The 11,179-nt window shown below is 41.6% G+C and overlaps 1 protein-coding gene across 1 annotated transcript; it reads right to left on the minus strand.

The window, feature by feature from the left end:
* Window positions 1-1,971: 1,971 nt before the first annotated feature.
* On the minus strand, window positions 1,972-3,368 carry LOC111404806. The gene is made up of 3 exons (XM_023033559.1): window positions 2,705-3,368; window positions 2,382-2,449; window positions 1,972-2,046 (listed from the first exon to the last, which is right to left on the minus strand). Exons 1-3 carry the CDS (start codon window positions 3,366-3,368, stop codon window positions 1,972-1,974), a joined length of 807 nt encoding a protein of 268 aa, XP_022889327.1.
* Between the last annotated feature and the right edge of the window lie 7,811 nt (window positions 3,369-11,179).

Genomic DNA, 11,179 nt, shown 5'->3' on the forward strand with positions numbered 1-11,179 from the left:
TACTAGTCTCCTGCTAGCTTCCCGATCTACCACCTGTAGCCCAATCTGCTATCCAATACAGCCTCCTGGTCTTTAGCTGATTGTATCACCAAGTGGAATTCCAAGAACCTCCTGTTCTTGTCCAGTTTTTGCACTTGTCGTCCATCTCCCTCAATCCCCCTTTGAGAGAGTCCCTTCCTCAACGGATGAAGAAGTACCGGTGTTTTGTCTTCACAAACTTGATGTTTTTCCCAAAATATTGGTTGCCAGATCACAAGAATAAGATTGATGAATTCTCTAGTTGGTTGTGTTCTTGGATCTCTTCACAATGATATGAAAGTGTTCTAATATGAAAGCACAATGAAGCAACGTTTATTTTCGTTCATGACCTTTGTATTTATAGTTGGGGGCAATTTCGAGTTCTAGGCCGTTTCAAACTTTTCAAAAATCGAAAATACGATTTTCTATATAATACTGTCACTCGAGCGGAGAGCGAGCAAAGTCCGGGCGAAGAGCAAGCAAGGTCCATTCTGCTTCTTCTCGCTCGAGCGGTGGCAGGGCGAACAGCTAGTGAACCTTTGGCGCCATGTTCTTGATTTTGACCTAACACTCAAATCCTAGTCCCTACCACACAACTTTCTAAATTGCACCCTAAGTCCTTGCCTTTTATAACATTGTACAATTGAGTCCCTAACTTTTACAAATTTACAATTTAGTACTTTTGTCCACAGAATCGCCAATTACACCTTTAGACCTAACATTCCTCATAATAGTCACCAAGATAAAGAGTTCAACAATCCTTCAAATATTCCAAGAGAAATACCAATTTCACCACTTGTTAAATATATTGATGGTCCACCATAAAACCTCACTAGTAACTCCATAAATAAAGTTCATGGTGAACCCATTCGTATATCTTCCCATGAATTGTCTAGTATGGTCAGCCTCATACCATGTTACAAAATATGTCTCCTCTCAATCTTTTTATGGGAAATTAATGGAAGAAAAAAAAAATTCAACTTTTTCTCCGTATTCTTTATAAATCCTATCCTTTGAATTGATCCAATTCCTGTCCATATCTAAATGAAGATTGAAAAATTATATATTCATGAAGAATATAACAACAAATTTCCCATTTTTCAGATTATATTGCTATAACTTACAGAAGCAATTAATATATTAATCACACACTGATGTAATACAGAACCAGTAAGATGGTAATTCAGTACCGACCATGATTTCTTTAAAAAATCAATCAGATTTCCTAATTCTGTTGTTGAGAACAAGAAGTTTATTGAGGCACTCTCTCTTATTTCACTAAATATTTCAACTATTCAAATATATTCATGTGCTACTTTGAGTGTATAAATTCGAAAGCCCTTGGTCGAAAGAGAGACAAAAAAAAAAAGCGCTTTATTGATACAAGATAGTTGCTCCTCACTTGAACACGATCACAGGACCAAGCTGATAGTGGTCACCCACAAGAAGAGCCTAACGGCAAACTAATAGGTTCAAAATTATGCAAATGACTGATTAGATCGACTTGTCAATAAGCACCGATAAATGCATTCAAAACCACAAAATTAGGGCAAGTAATGCATATTAATCGCTGTAAGAACCCTAAACCCCACCTCAGTTTATTTTTGTCCATTTCAGCTGGCGGAACCTAGAATTGTCCTAATATATTGATAGATAAATGCTTCATAACAATTCTACTTATACCAACAAACAAGGAATTAAATGGTTAAACCATTAAATATCACAGTCATATATATGAGACCAACTATAAAATTTCTGAAATGGAGACAATCATAAATACATAGTAGTTAAAACATAATAGCTTAAATTCGAACTCTTAAAAACATAAAATATAAGAACTTAAGCTCAAACTCTAAGCATAGTACAACAAATGAAATTTTCAAAAAGTGGGTGATGTGTTAGCCTTCATGTTAGTTGTATTCTTGAATACAATGTTGAATCACGTCTAAAAGATTAAACTCTTTGTGATGTTATGGACTTATTTATTTTAATATCTTCAACAATTTCAGCTTCAGTTATTCCTGCTTCCTGTGAAGGATATGGATAAGTTTAGTCCGTCACAAAGATGAAACAGACAAAAAATAATGGATGTTGACCAATTTGACAGAGAAATTAAATTCATAACTTTACAACGTGATTAATACCACAATGCTTTAGGAATTCGGAGACTTACAAATAACTAAAAATTATATTTTCTTAGTTTTTTACCGTGCATTGGGATTTCCCGGGTTTTTGTTTAAAACTCAGAACTTGCCGCCCTTGTTTTCCTCATTGAATTTTTAACCAAGAAAATTTAGGAGTTGCTCCAATTTTTTGTGCCAATTAACCGCATTACAATAACCAAGAAATTATATTCATGTGACATTCCCTTCTTTCTCAATAGTCTCAAAACACATATCTGAATTTACGTTATACATTACTGATTCTTTACCTACATAAAAAAACACTTCGTTGACCTATTCTAAAACATTTTCTTGAGATTTGCTTAGTGAATTCATTAAAATGAAAGTAAAGTATGAATAGAAGATAAATAAGTTGCTAATTAGTTATAGAATTTAATTACCAAAAGACAGACATTTTTAGCTATAGAATAAAAGGAAGGAAAGCAAAAATCATGTGATAAGGCCCCTCCTGATTATTTTCTGTTATATATAGCTAGGGATGACAAATATAGTTGGTGACTAACTCTCGGAAGAATCACAATTGATTTGGCTCTCAAACATGGTTTCGATGAACCATGCATCTGTCTTCAAATTCTCTATCAGTGTCGGATGGACAGTTTCTGCTATCTCCCCAGTGACTTGAGTTTGAATAGCCTGATCAATTGCTACTGGGGGAAGAGGAGGAGCCAGACTCGAAATTGGTCCGTGACCATCTTTCTTATTAAGTTCTTCCCTAGTCTGGAGCTCTTTAACCTTTTCTGCTGCTATTGAGCAGAACACATTTATTTGATTCAAGTCAAGCTCGTCAATGCTTTTTTTACCTTCAATAAGACCATTCATCAAAGTTTCATAAGCTCTGCGATCATTCCTTATTTGTATATTTCTTAATTTTTCTGACTCTTCTTCAACCTTCTTTACCAAGTATTTGTCATGCATGACCATTTTTTTCTCTCTTTCCATTTCTGAAAATTCGAAAAATGTGTTAAGCCTTGCTCTAAAATCATCTGGAGATGGCCATACGGTTGTATTGTTTTGTCCTGGCTTATGAATAACTATTCCTATATCAGAACCAGACAAGATAGAAAGTTGGCTCGCTTTATTGACTAAACCTTCTGTCCTATTTTTTAGGACATTGTTTCTTGTACTCTCTTTGGCTATTTTGACGCGTTTAACCTTTTTTCTTGCCATGGTTAAAAAATTATGACAGTGTATTTACATTCTTCAGGCGGAAGATATATATACAAGAGAAATTCGACTAATTTTAGTAACAGGTTTATTAGAATTTAATATTGTCAACATTCACTCAAATTACAATAATTTGAAACGGTTTGCATTTTGACTTACATATTTTGCGTATATGATAAAACAACTACATGTGACATATTAAAATTCATGACTTGAGGATCAATAATTCTGTCATTTGATATTGAAATTGCCAACTTTTCGTGTGTTTTCAAATTTCCACATTTATAATCGAGATTTTAGTTGTTTTCAGTGACATTGTTTCACGATTTTTGAGGTTGTATGAATAAATAAAAACATAAAACTTTTGAAAATTTCTGCTAATGCATTTGTCGATAATTTAGTTTAACCAAATGACCAATGTGTACATTAATTATTAACTATTGATATATTTTTACTATATAGCTTTTTACTGAATCTGGTCAAAGATTGATTGCAAAGATCAAGAATTTGTTTGAATTAGCACATATGGAAAAATTTTAATAGATTTGGTGTATTGGCGCATGAAATAAATTTTGTGTGTGTGTACATAATGTTAGTATAAGATTTTAGTGATAGCAAAAATCATCGAGGGTTAAATTGTTAAAATCGCAAAAAAGGTTTTGGGGGATTCTATGCAATAACTTGAAATACAAGCTCTTGCTTTCAAGGCAAATTACTACGTCGTTTTATTTAAAATAGTTTTTGTTCCTCATTGATAAAGAGTGCACGAGAAAAATTACATATGCCTAAAGGAATAGAAGTACTTTGAAATATTGGTTTTTGTTCATAGATGATTATGCTGGCAGTAACATGATTCGATTGCAAGTGTACGATATCTTGGACAAGTAATATAAAGTGTATATAGGGTCGATCACACGATGATAATCCAATTTGTAATCAAGTTAATAATAAACATATTTAAATTATCGACAAAATAAATTTTATATAACTATTTATATTGAATTATTTGAAGTTATTGATTATGTAGTAGAGATAACTATAGACAACACAATTACGGTTAGTATTGACCTCGCAAATTGGACCCTTCACGTGGTCAACATATAGCTATTCCACTTATTCTTCCCTACGCACGGTCAAATGCACACGGCCAGAACCAACCAAGATGGTGGCGACCGCATACACTCCAACGGTCAAGTTAGCCTCGGGTGGTTGGAACAATACCAAGGTTATGCAAAATAGTGGGAAGGAGAATATATATTTGCTTGTTATGAAAATTTATGTTATAAGAGTTTCATTACCTTTGCCTCTTGTTAAACCTTGGGTATTTATAGGTGAGGAGAATCGTTGGATGTAGTACACGTGTGTGCATCTGACGGTGCGAGGCATTTGCTCATAGGCGTCAATCAGCCGCGTCTATAGAGTGGGCGGGTAATTACTTCTCCCAATTAAGTTGACATAAAATTGATACGTCACATCAACTAGGCTTAAGGAGACGTCAAATCAATTAAACCTTGGGGGCAGAAAGGATCTTGACATAGATCTCTTTCTGAGATTGACAGTGGCGCATCGTACTGCACCTCGACTTCAGGGGCGAGGACGCTTCGGTTGACTCAGTAGATTGTCTATGCCTTGCAGTACGTTAGCAAATCGACAATATTGGTGGTGGCGTCACTTCGGAATCACTTCGAATGGGTGTTAAACACCTTGTATAACGCAGTGGTAGACTTTCCGAAGTGGTTCAGATAGGGGCATAACAGTGGTCCCCCCAAGTTCAGGCATGAATATTTATATCATGGGTGGACTTGCTTTCCCGATCGGGTATGTCCGCCTCAGGATAGGGACCGTAATTTGTGAGAACTTATGGGTCGATTTTGTGTGTTCACCGAAGCGTTGACCTTAGGCAGATGCCCAAAAAATTCATTACTGCACAAGGAAAGAACTTATCCGAGACCGATGTGCTGCAAACTGGACGATGCATTGGGAGACTGCCGAAGTTTTGTAAAGCTTAGGAAGAAATGCAGCTACCGAGACGATGACCCACAAGGGACTCTGTATCAGGTGCGTCTAAGTTTTGTAAAGCTGAGTGAGGAGCTCATCTACCACCAGTGCACTGACCCACAGGGGACGATGCGTTGGGAGATGGCTAAAGCTTTGTAAAGCTTAGGAAGGGACGCAGCTACCGAGGCGATGACTCACAGGGGACTCCGCTTCAGGTGCGTCTAAGCTTTATAAAGTTGAGTGAGGAGCTCATCTGCCACCGGTGCGCTGACCGACATGGGACGAAGCGTTGGGAGATGGCTAAAGCTTTATAAAGTTTAGGAGGGGACGTAGCTACCGAGGCGATGACCCACAGGGGACTCCGCGTCAGGTGTGCCTAAACTTTGCAAAGCTGAGTACGGAGCTCATCTGCCACCAGTGCACTGACCCACAGGGGACGATGCATTGGGAGATGACTAAAGCTTTATAAAGCTTAGGAGGGGAGGCAGCTACCGAGGCGATGATCCACAGGGGACTCCACGTCAAGTGCGCCTAAGCTTTATAAAGCTGAATGAGGAGCTCAATCTGAGGTGGGCATCTCTGATGTTAAATAATTTGACAGCTGTCGCGTATTTTTAAGGGGACAAATGGGTGTGATGCCCATTCCTAGAAAAGGTTGCTACAGCTACTTATTGTAGACGACTGATGGTGATCGAGGTAACGCATTTCGCGTGAGCGTGAAGGTCACATCTAGATCTTAGGCGAAGATGAAATCTGGCGTTTCATCTCAACGGCCTAGATTGATGATGCAACGGATGGCCTAAATTGATTGCATTTGAATTAAACGGTGGAGATCAGCTGGGACGCTCTATAAAAGGTAGACTTGAGCATTTTTGGAGCTTTTCACTTTTGCGAAATCAAAAACCCCATTTGCTCTCAAAATCTTTGCATTTTTTAGCATTTTTCAAGCACTTTCCGACGAGAAATCCCAGTTTTCAGCGACTTACGTTGTTTCTTGACCATTTTCGACTGCGGACACTCCATTTCGAAAGTTTCAGTAAGTATTTGAAACTTTAATTCTAAAAATGGCTTCTTAGGGTAGTGGTAGCTCGAGGAGGGGGTTGGAACTAGTGAGGATGGACGAACCCATTTTGGCAACCTCCTCTGAAGTAGCCAAAGCGATTACTGGGGGGAGAACATATAGAAGAGACCAGATAGCCCAGTAGACACATCTGTGCATTGGGGGTGTCGGATTACCCCTCTAAGCTAAAGGGTGCCGACCTGGAAAGACTTAGGGCTAAATATAGGATCCCAGATAGTATAGATCTGATCCTACCAGAACCTGACGAGCGGGCCTACTATCCTAGGCCAGGGTGCGTGGCAATCAGTCAGGCGATCTTTAAGGCTAGCCTTAGGCTCCCAATCCACCCTTTCTTCCATATGGCGCTTAGGTCATATGGCTTAGCTCCTACCCAATAGAACCCGAACTCTTGGAGCTAAATGGTGGGCTCCTGTATGTTGTGGAAGGAGACGTCGCTTGGGATAGAGATGACTTTTTCTATATTCTGGACCCTCTTCATCCCTAAGGTAGCTGCTGGGGGGGATAAGACTAGGGGCTGGTACTACTTGACCTCATGGGGTTCCCACACTCAATTCATGCTTAATCTGCTGAGCTCCATTAAGGAGTGAAAGAGCTCGTGGTGCTGGGCTATCGGGAGATGGGAAATGATGGAGGGGGACACCCTGGCACCTCTTACAGTCCCCACAAAGTATTCAACACTTAGTGAGTACTGTGGCTTTGCGTTTCTTGTTTATTCTTCTTCGGTTCGGTTCTTAACTATTCTGTTTATTTTTTAAGGCACTCTTCCTCAGTGTAAGCTTTCCACTGACGAGTTTGACATTATCTGTATTATCTATTAGCTGCCTCCGAAGAAGAGGTCATACCACCAGTTGATCAGGAAAAACATCCACTTCGTGACGCACAACTTGATGGCCTCTCAAGGTAAATACCTCGAAATGAATATCTTTCAGCAATTTTTGAACTGTTTGGACTTGTACTAATTTGCTTGTTCTCTTGCAGATAACTTTAACAAGAAGCTACCTTTGAGGCCAGACTTCAAAACCATCCAAAGGATGATGGCAAAGGCGAGAGCCCTGAAGACCTTCTCATCTACGTACAAAAAGTAGATGGAAGATCTGGTGGAGGCCTCCGACCGAGGAGGAGGTGGTGGAGGATCCGGACGCAAATCTGCTGCGAAAGGACAAGAAGCCTGATACCTCCTCGAAGCGCCCAACTGTGGCGAGGCCACCTCCGACACTGAGGCAGACTACAATTCCTATCGGGGTGGTCATCCTGGAGAAGATGCATGCACCATAAGAGGCTTCTCCTACCCGGCCACATCGCCAGTAGCTGCTGTGCCCATTGCCCAAGTGCCAGGGCAGCCAAAGAAGAAAAGGGTCCGTCCCTCGAAGGAGGTGGACCCTTTGAGCACCAATTCAGAGGAGCCAGTGAAGGAAGTGTTGGAGGCTCTTCCTCCAGAGACGGCTGTGGTGGCGGTGGTCCACAATAAGTATTGGACCGAGAAATGGAGAGACCACACCGCCTCCTACACTGTCGAGGACTCGATTGTGGCCAATAGTGCCTGTGTGGCTCTAGCCTTAAGCACAAGCATCCAACTTGAGGGCTTGGTGAAAGATCTCAACGCTAAGAGGGAGGACCTTGTCAAGCGCCTTGAGGAGATGATACAATATGGTGACGTAGTAAGGGAGGCCCGGGCCAAGGTCGAGAGGAAGAGAGAGGAAGGAAGGAGGTTGAGGACCAGCTGGCAACTGCCAAGGAGGACATAGAGCAGCTAAAGAAGGAGCTCTATGAAGTAGAGTGTCAGGTGGCTGCTATTGCTTGAAGAGCTGATCATACAAACGAGCACCATCGGCTCACCACGAAGGCTCTGAAGGCCTCCAATAGAGAAAAGGTGGAGCTGAGGCAGAGGGCGAATGCCTAGGCTGAGGAGATCACCTCTCTGAAGGAGGAACTGAAGTCGGCAGGGGAGGTGGCTGTACAGAACTTCATCGACCACTTCAAAGAGCACCACCTGTACGACGACTTTGCCAACTTCTGGGCTTCCTGGAGAGCCCAAGGAATATTGGGTCGGTTGAAAGAAGTTCATTCTACTTTGGAAATATCCTCATTAGAGGCAAAGTTCAATGGGCCTACTAGAGGTCGACCTGAGAGGTTGGCCGAAGACTCTCTAGAGGCCCTTGGGGCAAGCGAGGCGGAGGTCGGGGAGAAAGATGCCCCAGTAGGATAAAGTTAATCAATTTTTGTAATGGCTTCGGCCTCTTTTGTAATCCAATTCTAAATGAATGAAATGAAATTTTTTTGCTAAGTATTGTTGCTTCTGCTTTTCTATTGTGTTGAACCGTTTACATTTGAGTAAATGAATGACAACCACTTAAGTAAACATGAAGCGCCATTTACCAATAACCGGTTAATTACAGAAGATTAGACTAATTAACATATTGAAGAGCTGATGTAACAATTTACTAATCGATGTGACAAAGAACTGAAGTATGATTACTTAGAGAAGTTACATCGCCCTTCACCAAGGCATTTTCAGCACTTAGTAAGATAGGGAAGTTACAAATGAGATCAGATCACATGACACATTTATTAAACATTGAGATCGGATCAGAACAGAACAGAAGTTCATCACAGATAGTACTTCCTCAAGTGTTCGATGTTCCATTGATGAGGGAGTGCTTTCCCTGCCATGTTTTCAACTTCAAAAGTGCCAGGCCAGGATTTCCTGCGAATACGGTAAGGACCCTCCCAGTTCAGTCCCAACACTCCGGATCCGGTTGGCTTTGATGATTGTAAGACCCTTCTAAGGACGAGGTCCCCCAGGCGAAGAGTCCGATTTCTGACCTTGGAGTTATAATAGCGGGTCATCTTTCTATGATATTTTGCCAAGTTCACCTAAGAGGCATCCCTCCTTTCTTCAAGGAGATGGAGTTCTCTCATTCAAGCCTCGTTGTTACTGAACTCATTGAAGTGTATTCGGTGGTACGATGGGACTCCTACATCAATCGGGCTCATGGCCTTGCCTCGCCTCCGTAGGTCATTGAGAAAGGTGTCTCCCCTGTTGCAGTTCGGCTAGTTGTTCTGATGGCCCAGAGGACGTGGGGAAGCTTATCAACCCAAGCCCCATTCGAGGTGTCCAGCTTCCTTTTCAAGGTATGCTTGATTGTTTTGTTTACTGCCTCAACATGCCCATTTTCTTGTGGGTGATGAGGAGTTGAGAAATCCTTCTTTATGCCCAGTTCGTCGCATAAGTCTCGCATTTTCTTGTGGTCGACCTGTCTCCCGTTGTCAGATACTATGGAGTGGAGAATGTCGAACCTGCGAATGATGTTCATCCAGGCGAATTTTGTAGTATTCGCCTCGATGATCTTGGCAAGAGGTTCAGCTTCGACCCACTTGGTAAAATAGTCGATGGCGATAATGGCAAAAGTCACGCTTCCTCTTCCTTTTGGGATTGGACCAATGAAGTCGATGCCCTATTTGGCGAACGGCCAAGTGTTGGTCACTACGAACAGGCTCGGAGAAGGTTACCTTTGAATATTTGAGAAACTCTGGCACTTGTCACATTTCTGGACAAACTGGCAAGCATCCCTTTTCATGGTTGGCCAAAAGTAGCCTTGCCGGAGTACTTTGTGTGCCAGAGCCGTTCCTCCAAAGTGATTCCCGCAGATTCCCTCATGAATTTCCCTGGGTATATACATGGCCTCTTCGCCTCCTATACATCGGAGAAGTGGTAAAGCGAAGCCTCTTTTGTAAAGGACATCTCTTGTAGGACGAAGTGTGCAGCCCTTCTTCTTAACTTCCTTCCCTCGCTTCTAGAAGCTGGTAATGATTGGTCCTTAAGATAGGCGATGATGGGTTGCATCCATAACGAGGTGCTTTCTATCCACAGTACCTCTTCACCTCCAGAAATGGAGGGCTTTGATAAGTGTTCAATGGGGACAACCTTTAGTAGCTCTGAATCCTTGCTGCTGGCCAATTTTGATAGGGCGTCTGCATGAGTATTCTATAGGCATGGGACTTGAATCAGCTTGAACCTTTCAAAATGAGGAACTAGGTCCAAAACCAATTTCAAGTATGCAACCATGCTACTATCTCTAGCCACGAAGTTTCCATTAACCTAACTCACTACAAGCTGAGAATCGCCGATGCTATGAGCCTTCTGACCTGCATTTCCTTCATCAGTCTAAGGCCTGCTAGAAGGGCCTCATATTCAGCAGTATTGTTCGATGCTTTAAAGTCGAACCTTACTGCGCAATTTAGCTTGTAGCCTTCTGGGCTTTCTAAGACGATCCCTGCCTCAGAGCCAGCCTCTCCTGAGGATCTATCTATGAACAGTTTCCATGTAGGGGGTTTGGCTAGTTCCATTGTCACCTCCATTTCTGGGGCTTTGGCAAACTCAGCCACAAAATCTGCAAGGGCTTAGCCCTTGATGGCATGTCGAGGTCGCAACGGTATGTCGAACTCACTAAGCTCGATCTCCCATTTTAGTAGGCGTCCTGATGCGTCTGCTCTTTACAGCACTTTCTTTAATGGGAAGTTGCTGAGAACTTCAATTAAGTGGGCCTGGAAGTATGGCCTCAGTTTCCTTGAGTCTGTGATGAAAGCGAGTGCCAATTTCTCCATGTCTAGGTAGCGTGTTTCAACTGAGATGAGTGCTTTGCTAACATAGTATACCGATAACTGGTACTCATTTTCTTCTCTAACTAGGACAGCACTGACCGCCTCGTCCGAAATCGCCAAGTACAGTAGTAGT

This window comes from Olea europaea, chromosome 11 (genome assembly GCF_002742605.1).
Source record: "Olea europaea var. sylvestris chromosome 11, O_europaea_v1, whole genome shotgun sequence".
Lineage (NCBI taxonomy): Eukaryota > Viridiplantae > Streptophyta > Magnoliopsida > Lamiales > Oleaceae > Olea > Olea europaea.